Source organism: Periophthalmus magnuspinnatus, chromosome 17, assembly GCF_009829125.3.
Source record: "Periophthalmus magnuspinnatus isolate fPerMag1 chromosome 17, fPerMag1.2.pri, whole genome shotgun sequence".
NCBI classification, from domain to species: domain Eukaryota; kingdom Metazoa; phylum Chordata; class Actinopteri; order Gobiiformes; family Gobiidae; genus Periophthalmus; species Periophthalmus magnuspinnatus.
This window is the reverse complement of record NC_047142.1, coordinates 21,538,089-21,552,384: the sequence shown is the minus strand read 5'-3', so window position 1 is coordinate 21,552,384 and position 14,296 is coordinate 21,538,089. Positions and strand designations below refer to the sequence as shown.

At 40.3% G+C, this 14,296-nt stretch overlaps 1 protein-coding gene across 1 annotated transcript in view; it reads left to right on the top strand.

The window, feature by feature from the left end:
* Positions 1–14,296, top strand: part of mib1 (MIB E3 ubiquitin protein ligase 1) — a 52,054-nt gene that overhangs the window by 25,270 nt on the left and 12,488 nt on the right. Inside the window, 1 exon segment of the mRNA XM_033982133.2 lies at positions 14,159–14,291. Coding sequence (XP_033838024.1) covers positions 14,159–14,291 — 133 coding nt within the window.

Below are 14,296 nucleotides of genomic sequence, written 5' to 3'. Positions count from 1 at the left end.
AAATGAAATGTACCATTTCTAATGCATAACATTACTACAATTTTACTGTGACAGAAAATTGCCTTAAGTGTGCTGTTAAATCATTTGGACTGACCAGTTACTCCAGCAAAACGGGGAAGATGCTGGAGGAATTTAAAGGGCACAGAGAACATGAGGGACACACTGGCAGCAAATTAGGACCAAGAGGCCAACTATCCCGTGGCTTCATTCCTCACAGTGTGGAGCACTAAGCTAAACGGTTAGCACTTTGTGGGAAGCCAAGCATTTGAAACACACCATGGCCCTGTTGCCGGGCTGCTCCTGTGTCTTGTCTCACTACCTCCCTGACCATATTTAGTCAAGCAGTGCAAAAAATAGTTCCCACTCCTCTCCACTTCTGTGCTCTCCTGGCTTCACCCGCCTCGTCCGCACTTCCCCCAAAGCAACTGTTGGCCACCGGCTCCGGGAAGACTCCCCTATGGCTCACTGCCTATTGATTTCACTGGTCTGCAAGGAGAGCGCTGCATTCGGCCAGCTAGCCCCTACTACTATCATTTGCAGCTCTATTTTTAGTAACTCCAAATAAAGTGGTCTCTCCTGCTCCCACTTCTATACTCTGACCCCCCCCCCCCACACCCCCCACACTCCCCCATTCTGTTTTACATCCTTCAGCACCACTGCCTCTGATATCACCATGTCCTTTCCACCACCTCAGTCTGTAGCATTTTTTAAAATAGACTGCGACCATGCTGTTAATGTTGGCGCTCCTGTCTGCTCACCTTTATACTTTGAATAACAACTGTTTAAAGCCATGAGAAAGAGAAGGTGAATCCATATTGCTGGGAATTTTGGGAATGCACTTGACAGCAGGACACATTATTATGTCTTTAACTTTTATTTATTTACCCCACATTCCACGATGCACAGATGCAAGTGGCAGGCTCACCTCACGGCACTGTAAAGTTTTTTTTTTTTGGTTGCCTTCTTCCCCATCCTGAGCACTCATTAATTTTCCAAGTGTCTTTTTCAAGCTTTCCCGAGGCGCGGCCACTGAAGAATCTGTTTAATTAGTTGGTCTCATCACGGGGCACATCTATACTGTACAGAAGCAATGTCCTCTGTGCCCTCCTCTCTTTTTCATTCCCTCTGCCACCGCGGTAACAGCATAAGTCCTCCTGCCAACCCCACCTGAATTTTAACTTCACAATCATGGAGACAATGTATTTTTACACAGCACTCCACTCCCCTTAGCCATGTTGCAAAGTATACATTTATGAGACATGGCTAGCACTTTTGCCGAGCTTGGTTTGATAAGCCTTTTAACGTGCACAGTCATTTCTTTCTCCCTCACTTAAAGATTTATTAATTTTCTTGCGGGAGATAATGTATTTAAGTGTGCCCTTTTAATGAATGTGTTGTCGCCACAATTTATAGCTTTTCAATTACATTATCTTTATGGCTATTACAAGAATTGACCGTTTGGTATGTAAAATAGATTGTCGCTAATGTGGGTGCTCAAAACTTGACCCGACTGGACCAATCAGAGCCTTTACAAATGCCAAAACTGAGCATGTCTACCTGCTAATATCAGATCATAAGGAAAGCCTATGATTACTGCTATGACTGCAGAGTAGGGCTGCAAGATATATCACAATCAAATCAAAATCTCAATTGGATTAGTTGCAAGGACTGCACTTATTCAGCTAACATAATTTCCTTTGCATACAACAAATTATCCTCTACTATTCGATATTATACCTGCTAACCATGTAGTTTAGATCTCAACAAACTTGTTTTGAAAGGCATGGGATTCTTATATTAGTTTAGGAACAGAATCCTATCAAAACACAGAATCATCACTGTTGTATTATGTTTGTTTTTTTTTAAACAATAAAATTTAAGTTTAAAAAAACAAAAAAAACAACGAATCAAATGTAATTGTAATGCTTGTCAGAGTAATTGATTTTCATTTTGTTAAGGAATTCAAGAACTTTAGGCGTATAACAAGTTTAAAGTTTGGCAACAGTGTTTTTAGTTTTTACTCAGAAGAAAAATCTCCACTGTGAAAACCATGATGGAATAACATGACTTTGACAGGTGAAACAAGTAACACTTTTTGTCTCTTCTGTCTCTGTATTCTGCAAGTCAACTTTTTTCTCAGAATTGAATTGGAAATTTGCTAGCACAGTTTTTGATTGACTCTGACAAGGAAAGAAACATGATCCATTTCCAAAGCGGTTTTCTTGAGGGGTTTTCTTGGTGCAGTGGTCAATATCTATCGAAAGTGTTTGAAGCAAGGAAAGGAGGTGTAAAGTTTTGTTTTATAGCAGCTGTTTTTACCAACAAATTTTGAATGAAGTAAACATTTCTGGGTCTACGTACAATTAACAAAGCCTCAACAATACCACAATATCTAATTTTAGTTTTATTCAAAAATTGTAAGAATGATTAGAATTGTACAGTTATTCACAATTATAGACTCCATTGACACTGTTACATTTTTGTCCCTCTACTATGGGACTAACATTAGGAAAACAAACATTCTAAATGATAAAATTAATTAAGTGTGACATAAACAGCCAGTTGAAAAAATTGAAGATTGAATTGAAATTAATTTAGATTTAAAAATAATTTTTAGTATTTAGTAATAATGACCTGACATGGCTAGATGCGACTGCTACTTGCTGTACCTGCACCTAATGGCCTGTACAGTAACTCTTTTATTGATAATACCTTGTGTTTTTGTGGATCCCCTCTGTGGGTCTCCTCCCAGCCTGTCCCAAGTGGACCAGCCCACCAGTTTAATCTCAATTACACCACGACATTCCATCGGCCCCCGAAACTCCGCAGCACAGCTCACATCCTTGCCCTGTGATGAATAGCATACGGTCCAATGTTTAGCTGAGCAGTTAATCGATCAATAAGAATAGGGTCTACTAATGGATGCGCTTTGTTTCACTGGGTGTAGCAAGGGGCGGTTCGTTCCCGTCCCAGGCCCCACTTAAAATGTATCTCCATTCATACGGCACAAATACAGAAAGACTTATAAATTGAAGCGACAAGTGGGCTCACCAAAGCGGCATGACTCACCAGTGGTTGAAGTCCCCATTGATCTTGTGGGGTTTGGTAAACAGCTGTTAAATCAGGCTAAATGTTTGGCCAAACTTTTATTGTATTTATTTATTATTATTTTGTTTACAAACAATGAATAACCATTTGTTTTGTTTTTTGTTCTAACCAGCCCAATGATTTGAACCTAAAGGAATACATGATCAGTTATTTTTGCTTCGTCAAATAAAATAAGTTTATTGATGTTTTTGAAAGGTGAACTATTTAGTTGTTCTAGTGTATGCTGGACTCCATGGAATTTTTGCTTTTCCTGGAATATTCCACTGTACTCGACATCTTCATCGAGACAAGTATAGCTGACACCACAAGCTGCATCTACATCTGTAGAGAGCTTTAAAAATATCTGTAATCAAATAAATGTAAGCTAGATAAGTTTTATGTGTCACTGTGGAACATTCCAGGGTTATGGGTCTTGAAACTGTTGAAAATACAAAAAAAACAAACATAAATTTTATGAATGAAATTCCTCTTATAATATGGCTTGAATAAGACAGTTTTGCTTGAGACTCATTGATTTGGGACTTGGATAATTATTTATTGACTGCCTTTCATTTTTACTCTTTGTTTTGACAGAGGCCAAATCAATAGGTTTTCTTGTATGAATACATTTTGAGTTTTACTGCTAACACATTTTTATAACACTCAGATTGATAGAAATAATTTTTATGACCTTTTCAGTTTTTTGTTTTTGTTTTTTTATCTTAAAATGTCTAAAATGTGTTTTTATGCTATCATTGACAGCTTGGTAGTTTGTTTATCACATATTTTATAATTTAATAATTTCCTTGTTTAGCCTCTTATGTGTCATGTGTTTTCCTCGAGCGACTGTCCTACTTGGTTGGCCTCCTGGCTCGCCCTAATTCTTCTTTCTGTGCAGTTGCCCACCAGACATCTTCTTGGGGATTACTGTATCTTCTAATGAGTCCAGTGCATTTTGAACCCTTCTTCTGTCTATTGGCACATCCCCCCCCGTCTCTCTCTCTCTCCTACTGCATTTTCCTCACCCAAGCCCCCCGTTCACCCCCCTCCCTTGGCCACGCCGCTTTTACACAGTGCATCATTTGAAGAGGCGAGGCTGTTGAGCGCTCGGAGGAATAAAAGTGATTTATGAATGGGAGGGAGGGCCTACCTGGCGCTGCTGCTGAGGGGAAGCCTGTGGCGGTGGGACGCTCTGATCCTGCAGCCTATTGTTCCCTTCAGCCACACTGCAGGGGAACTACTGTGATCCGTTTGGCACCGCGTCTTACCGCTAAAACTGCAAAAACACCTATGTATTACAGGGGTGCATGTCATTACAAAGGTTTTAAATGAGTTGGCTTTAGATATACTTAATGCTCATTTTTCCAGTTATCAGGACATGGTCATCTGTGTGTTGAAGAGTCTTGAGCATTGGCGCATTAGTGGAGGTTTGTAATTCTAAGATAGTGTCTGATGCTAGAATCCTGAGAGATGAACTAGCTCTGTGATTCATTTTAAGATATAGTAAGTACATATAAAGAGGAATAACCTCCACGTTAATACTACACAGTGCAAGTACTTGACATGGTTTTTGACACCAAGGATTATGCTGTGTAGTTATACTATAATTGCAGATCTTCTTTGTTTTGTCAGATATCACATCTACTTGTTCAAATAGACATAGCATTATGCCACTTAAAGTTAATTGAGAAATTATTCTCTGAGATGCAGTCTGTTTAATATTCAGCTGGCATAGGTAGCAGGCTGCAGGAGCATGCACTCTGACTTAATTGAAAAGTGTCCCAAACTTTGAGCCCTCCCAGTGTCCGCCTCTTTGAGCTGAGGCCAGTCCAACAGATCAGCCAGAGGACACGCTGGTACAAGCCCCAATCCCCTGGTGACCAATCACAGTGTCCGTTCGCCATCCTAGGGCTGGGCCAACCGTGGCTCTGAGCCAATAGATGTGCTCAGCCATGCTGTAATGCTGTGTCTGTCCTGTGGCATACTGAAACAGCTATAGCACATGGAGGGGGAAGGAGGGAGAGAGGAAGGGAGAATGGATGGATAGAGGGGAAAAGAAAGAGAATGAGGGATTGAGCAGAAGAGAGAGGGAGGGGGTACTCCCTTACTGTAGGAATCAAGGACATAAAGAGCTTTTGGGAAAGTGACTATAGCATGCTAAAGAGCGCTGCATTGAGATGCACACAGCTCTGATGGTATGTTTGTGCCCAGTGCCAAACCTAGAAAGAGCAGGATTTATCTGTGGCACTTTAAGTGCCTCTGTGATGCAGGTAGTAAATATGACAGAGCAAGCTGATATACTTCTACAACACAGCTGTCAGGCATCTTTAATATTTTCTATCGCCATTTAAAAGCAAATGTAGTTTATCTATTTGCTTGATGTATTGGAATAAGTAATGTAATGACTTCGCACATTTTATTGTGCTTTAACATCTGGCGGCTGTGAGCAAACTGCATATTTCTTAGCTGGCTGAATGAGTAAAATGTTCTACAATATGACAAAACATTATGCACCTTTTTGAAAACTGTATAACTACACAGTAGTTACAGTTATCACCCCAATCACGGTGTACTGTCTTGTGTTTTATGGTAGCCTATTAAAAAAAAAAAGCCCAAAGTTTTACAAAAAGCTTGTATAATTGGATGCATATTTTTGATACACTCTTTATCAGTACAGTTAAATGACCAGTCATATCTAATGTCTGTCCGCTGGGGTGTTCGTGACCCTAACCCATTCGCAGGGACACACTGAGGCCGAGGTTCACATTTAAACCAGACTTGGCTGTTGAATAATGCAGGCCATGTTACCTTGGTAACCCGTGTGGACACTGAAGTCAATAGCTCCATGTAAATGCACTATGACAGGTCAGAGAGGATAACAATTTCTGTTTGCTGGCGTCTTTTGGTGTGTTTGTGCATGCCTCCGAGTGGCTGCTCTGGTCCCAACATGTGGAGAATACTTATCCAAATTCCCTTTGACTTTGACAGCAAATGTGTTGCATTGAAGCGTACAGCAGCCTGACTCCACTATCAGTGCAGTGGTGGCTCTTTGTGGAGTGTGTTCACGTTTGCAGCAGATTGTATTGGCTCCTTTAATGCACTGATACAGGCCTCATGCCCAGCCATTAACACGTTGGCTGTTAGACATTTTGTGTGCGGCTCTCGGGCATGTGGCCTGTTGTCTCAGTGCTTAGGGAAAGCAGGGGCTGATACAAGGCCCTTTGATCCCCATTATTTCCCGCTGCAAACAATGGATTTTAATTAGCAAAATGCTCGTTCAGCTATGGCTTCCTCTGCTGCATGTGTGTCGGGCAGCAAAGGAAGTCAGGCTTATGAGCCGAATATGTCAGTGTGTTTGTGTTGCTTTGGATACAGTTTTTACATTGTCTCTCTGTTAAAGGTGGCCTTAAAATTGATAACAATTAAATTGTGGCTGCAATTCGAATGGTTGCAGTCAGAAAATAGTTGGCAATTTGAAATGGGATAGGAATATATATATAGCTGATATATGAGCGACTCAAATGTAATTTTTATTTAGAAAAGATACATTAATATCCATTTTTTGAACATAAACTACTTTTAGTAGGTTATATTTCAAAGCTCTAAGCATATCAATCTCTATTTAAAATGATTCAATCTTGATTAGAATTTGCTGGAGTTTGATCTGAATACGTCTGTTTAAGTATTACAACTTTAATCACCATGCTTGTCAGAAACATTGTAATTCAATATTTGTCCAAAACTGTTCAGCCCTGATCCAGAGAGGGTGCGCCAGAGTGAGAAGGGGGCAGAGAGGTGTGTGGCGGGCATCGGAGCTGGAGCTGATTTAATGTTCTGGATTTTCCGTGAGACTGTAGATCACGGAGCCTCCAGACCGCGTGCCCGGGCGGTGACAGGGAGGCAGCTGCTGAGTGGCTGACGATCGAAGGACCTTCACAGCAGCAGAATCTTCAGCACTCGGCAAAAACCTTCAGTCAATCCCTCGCCTCTATTTACTGCTCTGCACCACTGTCAAGAAGACACCAGTTGTTCATTTGAAAGGGTCGCGCCTACTTCGGGTTTGTTTCAAATCACCAAGTTAACTGCCACACATCAATAACATGGAAACTTGGGCTGTGCAATATTACAGTAACATGTTATACCTGTGGAATACTGCATTTTATAATTTACCGTATGTACTTTTTCCACCAATGTTTTAATACACAATAGGCTATTTGGTGTAGGGCTGCGTGAAATAGTGATAGAAATTGAATTATGATCTCATTTGTGCCAAATTTATGATTCATTATCTCATGATTTCATTATTGATACTTTACAGCTGATGCCATCAACATTCCCTGGGGGTGTGATGATAACTGTAAGCACTGCTCTGTCTGAGGCTTTATTAGAGTTTCATCTGAGCTTTGTTTTAACACAATCTGATCAGAAAGAACTAACTTAGTTGGAACTACAACAGGTGAGCTGATTTGTGCTGTGAAACAAATCCCTCTCAAATAACATTACAGTCACAAGTTGGCTACCATTAGCGAACAGTCCCTCTCACCTTTTTGTGTAAAATCAAACACCTAAACAGTAACATGAATGCACATATTGATCACAGGCTGCGGTGTTTAAATCCATTTTGTATTTTTTATTTTTTTCTTGAGTTTTCAGACAATCTTAAAACTTGCGTCAAGTGTCAATTTAATGCATCTCTCTTTATTCTCAAAAATACCACCTAAGTTTTTTCTGGGTTGTCCTCTGTAAGGTGCTAACTGAGTGATGGGTGTATTTAAGCAATCACTGCAGGTTGTGAATTTTCAGAAGCACCTCTTAAAGAAAATATAAAAATACACACTACATGCATATAAAAACTTCACATGAATTGTGATAAAATCAAAATCGTGATCTGACTCCTAAAAAAAATATGTTAATTTTTGCCCTATCACCACTGGGATAATTATATAGCATTTTACCTTTTAAAATAGGATGCACCAGTCCAATTTTTTCAGTTCCAATACCAATAACAGCATTTAGTTGCTTTATACAAAGAATAAAGTAATTCAAAACCCATATGTGTTATGTAGTTGTTATTTATCTCTCAAGTGACTACAGAACAGCTTTGTACAAATAAAAATTAAAAGAAGATCTTCTACTTCCACATTTTGTTTTAACATTGGACCTCTGCAGAAAAGGGCTGATCCTGTGTTGAGATAAATAAATAATTCAATACATAAATCTCAAATAAAGTAGTTGAAGTAGATATTTTCTTGTTCCTGGTTTAATAGACTATACTTAAGGCTCTGTTGAGAATGTACCTTTTACTGTAATGTTTTTAGATATGAGGCAGTATTGTGAGTTTTGTGTCCTCAGTATCTCTGTGCTGAGCAGCAGGGGGGTCACCTGTGATTTTCTTCACTCGGTCTACAGCTTGTTTGAAGTGCAATGACTGTAATAATACGAGACAAAGACCAGGGGCTTCCATGCTATGATCCAAAAGTATGTCTTTCAACTCTTTTATCTTCATCTGATTGAGGAAATGTTCTTATTCTTTAGCACTGGATACATTTAGATTTAGCATTTGAAGCTGCTGCCACATTATTAAGTGTTGTCATCTCTGGCTTTTAAAAAGATCAAGCTGTCCTGGTAGATGTGGGAGATATTTCCAAAAAATTATATTGCTGTTGATTGCAATTCATAAAATTGTTGTTTTGGAGATATGCCAAATTAGAATATAAAGTATATTGCTTGTAAAAACTATTTTAAAAAGCAGCAAGATGACGTGATGAGAAATAAATGGCAAAAACTTGTAATGTGTACAAGTGTAATCTTCCAAATAAGGGTGTGAACAGAGATTTCTGTGCATTTTAGCACTTTTTTGATTGATTTCATAATCAGGATAATCCAAAAAAAGGATTTGCCAATATCACCTGCTCCCATTTTGAACACACAAAGTATATTGCTTCTTATTAAAAAAAATGTCAAATGATTTGATATTCATTCATTCTGTTATGTTGCACATTTATCAATTTCCTACTAGGTCAGGTCTAAATGCCTGAAAGTACTTGAACAGTGCCTGTAATTGCCTTGTGTAACTGTCCAAATTAAATAGTTTATTACTCCATGCAATATTATGCAGTCATTTACCCAGAATATAAATTTTAAAACCATTCTCATCTCAAATTAGATTGAATTTGGATTGCGGCATATCCAAGGTCATGTGTATAGCTGAGTAATTACATGGTTGTTTTATTGACAGTGATGCTTCGGCAATTGTTCAACGTGAGTCACCATTTCAGAGTAATATCTTCTGCAAACTGCCTGTCCTTGGCGTCTTATTTATGTCGTCTTTTGTTTTTCACTTTTTTGTGTTGAATGATGTATATATTATGACTTTTATGGCTTATGTAGAAATGAGAGAGAGGTTTTTCAAGGTGCGGAGGCGAATAAAGTGCAAAGAGTAGCATGGGAAAATAATTGGGTCATCTCAAACCAATGGGACATTAACGCGCCATTGGGCTCCTCCGACTGTCTTCCCTGCCTCTTCCTACTTACATTGCAATGAATCAGGACACCCCATAATACCAGGTGAATCAAGGCTAATTAAAGCTAAGCCTTTATAGGTCCCTGTCTACATTTGTGAACAGACAGCCAGCAGCACTTGAGATGTTTGAAAATGCGCCACCTGTCTTCTAAACAACCTTCAAGGCATTGGCAGTGGCGGTAGCTATAGCGATAACCAAAAACATCATAGGAACGCGCCCATGTCCTGTCTTCTCTTCCCCCCATCCTAGCTTTATGCAAATAGTCCTTAATAAAAGCAGACTCACTCAGGGGCCGCAGGTAGAGGCAGCCGGGCCTGGGAAGGTCACATTGTAGGGGAAATTATTCTCTTCACGGTATGGTAATGGAAGCTTTTTTATTGGGGAGCAGAGCCGGTAAGGTTCTTGTCCTCGGCTCGGAGCTGCACCTCTGGCACTGACGCTACCTGTGTTTATTTACTCTGTCCACTGCAGGAAGGCCACGTCCTGCAAGAGGGCACCGGCCAAGTGAAGAAATTGTATTTAGAAACAAGAAGTGTACTATTTGAGTTTCCCATGTATTTAGATGTAGTTTTAATGCCACTTTAAATGGCAATAAAACTACATTACGCTATATTCCAGTGCTTGCATTGTTTTTCAACTCACTCAAAATGCACCTTCTCTAGAATCATTTGGATATTTTCAGCCCTGGAATAGCTCAACTGAACTAAAGGCAAAAAGTAGCTGTTGACATGAAAACTACCGCTTCATGACATTACTAGGTGGAAGAGAGCATTTTGAACTTTGAGCAATCCTTTATTATTAGTCTGTCGACATCTCCAAACATGTGTGAAACAAAACAAAACATTCCAAAACTCACAACAGTCAATGTGCAATTTAGGACCTTTAAGCAAGATTTTAGGGGCTTTTATTTGGATAGCGTTTCATTTAGCACCTAAAAACTCATTATATGGTTATAGCTGCATCAGTCAATCAACTAATTGTTACTAGTCAAGTATAAAAAAAATAATCATAGTTTTATTTGATAATCATAACTATGCACACTGGAAAAACACATGCGAAAAGATGGTGGCTTTATTAATTGTCAAAAAATAATTTTAAACATTTTATTCTCATCACTAACAATATATTTGTATTTAGAAGCATTTAGTAAGTAAACTGTATTTCAACCTTTATATAGTTGATAATGTATTTGAAAAGTCTCAAAATAGAACTATAAATAATCGTTTAAGTCGGGTAATCACAAATGAATCCCTGATGAGTCGAATAAATTATTGCTTAGTTATTGAAAATTTAATTTTTTGTTAAATTTATAATCTTCCTAGATCTATATGTATATAGATCAAGATACAGTGTCTTATTTGAGCCCAACCTAACTCTGTTCACAGAGAAGAGCATCCAAATGATAAAATCTTTATGAAATTCAGTCATTTAGGAGGTAATATGATTTGACTTGGAAAGAAAATTGGGTATTGTGACTTTATTTACTTTTTAGTGTTTTGTTTTTTGTTTTTTCAGTTTTAGACTAAAGGGGGAGGTCTGTTGGGTTTGCTATGGTCTTCTAATGAGGAACACTGCAATTTCTGTCATTTAGTTTCTGATGCAGGTGACACATTTGTGTGACTAATGAGATGCGGCATTTCCATGCCTGTGTTAATACTGGAGCATATGCCAAACACGTCTCCACCATCAGACTAACCATATGTTTGTGCACAGCTATTAATCTGGTGCTAGGTGTTGACTGTTGCGGTGCTGTCCTGTCCAAGCCTAACTTCCATCTCCAGCTTTCACTTCCTCTTTCAGCTAACAGCCAATGGCCACCTCACAGATGGCTGTCAGGGAGGCAGAAGGGCTGCGTCTGTCGACCTCCACGCTCATGTCTAGTTCACACTTTTACACACATCGACAAAGGCACCCCGGTAGCTCCGGGCGTCAGGCAGCGTCCACTCAATGACAAATAGCAGCCGCAGACAACAGGCCGCACTGAGCTCTCTAGAGGCTCCAGAGCCCTCACAGGATGACCCAGTTCCACCATGCGCGCTTCTCTCACCAGTATCTCCTTCTCTCAGTCTCTGCCTCCTGCATCCTCCTCCTCTCATCCAGTGCACATCCTCTTCTCAGCTACTGAGACGAGGACCTCTATGTCCCACCTCTCATCCAGTGCCTCCTCTGACTATCCTCCTTTCACTCTTCTCCCTCTTAGCTCTGGCTCTTCTCAGCAGCTTCTGCACAGTGTGGTTCTGAGTGGTTAGTTTAATGAGTAACAAGCACACATTAAATACCTGTCTAAGTTGTAGTCTGCTTGATGTGAATGCTTTTTCAGTTAAACAGTCTCTGGATAGTCTTTACTGATACACCTCTCTTCTCTTCTCTTCCTTATTGTGTCCTTCCGTCACAATAATGCCGTTTTGTCTCATTTTAGCCTCAGTAGTCGCCAACACCACTTACCCACAACAATAAAAACACCACAGTTGATCTTTTCGAGCAATTGGCTTAACTGCAATGCAGCTGTGCTACTATGGGGCATTAATATTAATGTCTACCCATTTTGCCCAGCGTGGCTGGAAGCCTGTCAGTCTTTTTTCTGGAGAGACTCCATGGTCCAGCTAAAATCTGCCCAGAATGTCACTGATGCATTCAGGCACTAGGAGGCACCAATCCACACCTGCTCTCATTGGCTGGCGGCGCTACGTATAGGCCATATTACCATCCAATCCCACGTGTGTAAATGTGTATATATAGAATAGATGTAGGACCTGAAATGGCAAGAACAAAGCACATTGGTAGTTTTTTCTGTTGTAATTTGTTCCAGTAATTTTGCTCGACAGAGTGTCAAGTTTCACCCTTAGTTTTATGCCTTTGCCTTAAGCAACACTCTCCTGTGTTTTTGTGTTGAATAATTAGCTTGTTTAGTGTCAAGTCTCCTCTTTTTACCCGGTGGGAGCTTCACAGATGAGATTACGCAAAAGGCCCCATGAGATTTTTAATCCACTGTATCCAAGCAAATAGTTGAGTGTAACAAGAGCTACATAGTGTGAATGTTAGATTATGGTGAGTGGGCGCGGCTGCTATCATGGTTAAGCACTGCTCCTCTGCATTAAGTGTTGAAGATGGCTGCAAGCGATGCAGGTGTGTGCGTGAGGAGCAGAGGCTGGATCAGTGTGCTGCGCTGTTCATCACTGCAGCAGAGTGGAGGCTGCTGATGCCTGCCCCCTGCCTCTCTCTCGCTGGCCTTTTTCTGCCTCTCTCCAGAGCCTCTGCTGATCATGCTCACTTTCATTACTCGTGAAGGAGCCAGACGAGGAGTAGGTTGAGCAAAAACCCACAGGGAAGCAGCTACACTGATTACCCTCCACCTCTAAGCCTGACACTTGTGTTCATTTGCATTTCTCTTCTTTCACTGTCTTAATAGTTAACACTGTGCGTTCAATGTGTCCTCTATGGCCACTCGTAGACCAATGAAGACGGTACTAGTCCAGACCATTTTGAATCTACTTTTGAGGACGGAAACACTCCAGCGCTCGAGGAGCAGCAGTTCAGCTGTGTTTCAATTGGAGCAAGCGCTTCATGTCGCAGTTCAAAGATACGCCATGCATAAGTGCTCAGGGTTAATCAAGGTCAATACTGCGCTCCACAGTGCTGGGCTTTTATGCATTTGAAGAGTACATTGTGTATTTCAGTTTAATTTAATACAATCTTAATTTGAGGGTGGCAAACTAATGTCATTGGTGTTATTTGTTACTGGATAAAACCAGCTTTGACTATGAGTGTATACATTTCTCAAGATCATTGATTGTCTCTAAAAAATGCATTGAAACAGAAAAAAATATATGAACCATGAAATTAAAAGAAAACCTTAGAAGCAGATAAAGAATAATATACTATGTTTGGGCTAAATCTGCTCAGCACTGAAAATACAGTTATATTGTCCAGTGTACCAATGCACAGATGCATTTGCAGAAATTGCTGCACCATCTTGTTGTTGCACACGCCCTTCATACGACCTTCTTTGGAGCAAAACAGATACACCCAGACCACTTAAGTTCAGGAGCTCTATAAACCATATCTGCTTCCTCTTTTGAGACTCCAGGACTGCTACTTTATCTCAGTCTAAACTTGAGTGAATGGTTGTAAATGTTGTATAATTACCGTTTTGCCTCAGTAAGTTAAGCACTCCTCACATCATCATGGGAGATGGTAGGGCACAGTTTCTCTAGAATAACATCAGTATTTCACAAAGTCTGATGTAAATTAAAGTGTGTTTAGGAAAGCTGCGCCTCCCTAAGTTGATTTTGTATTCTCGTCCCCATGTGTGAAAATGGGATCTGCTCTGCTGTAAAAAGAGAAAGGTGTATTGGAATATGCAGTGCGTATCAGCAGCCCAGACCCTGTGATGTGTTCACGTACAACAGCTTGTCTGGCTGCAGGCGATCACATACTGCACGAGATGTTTACTCACAGATTAAATTTGGCAGACAATTTTGACATGGGTTTATCAAATAGCTTGACCCTTCTTCACACTGGCCTGTCTCTCCTTGTGCTCTGTACAGTGCGATGCGTGTGCTGCTGTCCAAACTGCCCAGGCCGTGGATCGTGGATGAGAAGAAGGACGATGGATACACGGCACTGCACCTGGCTGCGCTCAACAACCACGTGGAGGTGGCAGAGCTGCTGGTGCACCAGGTACC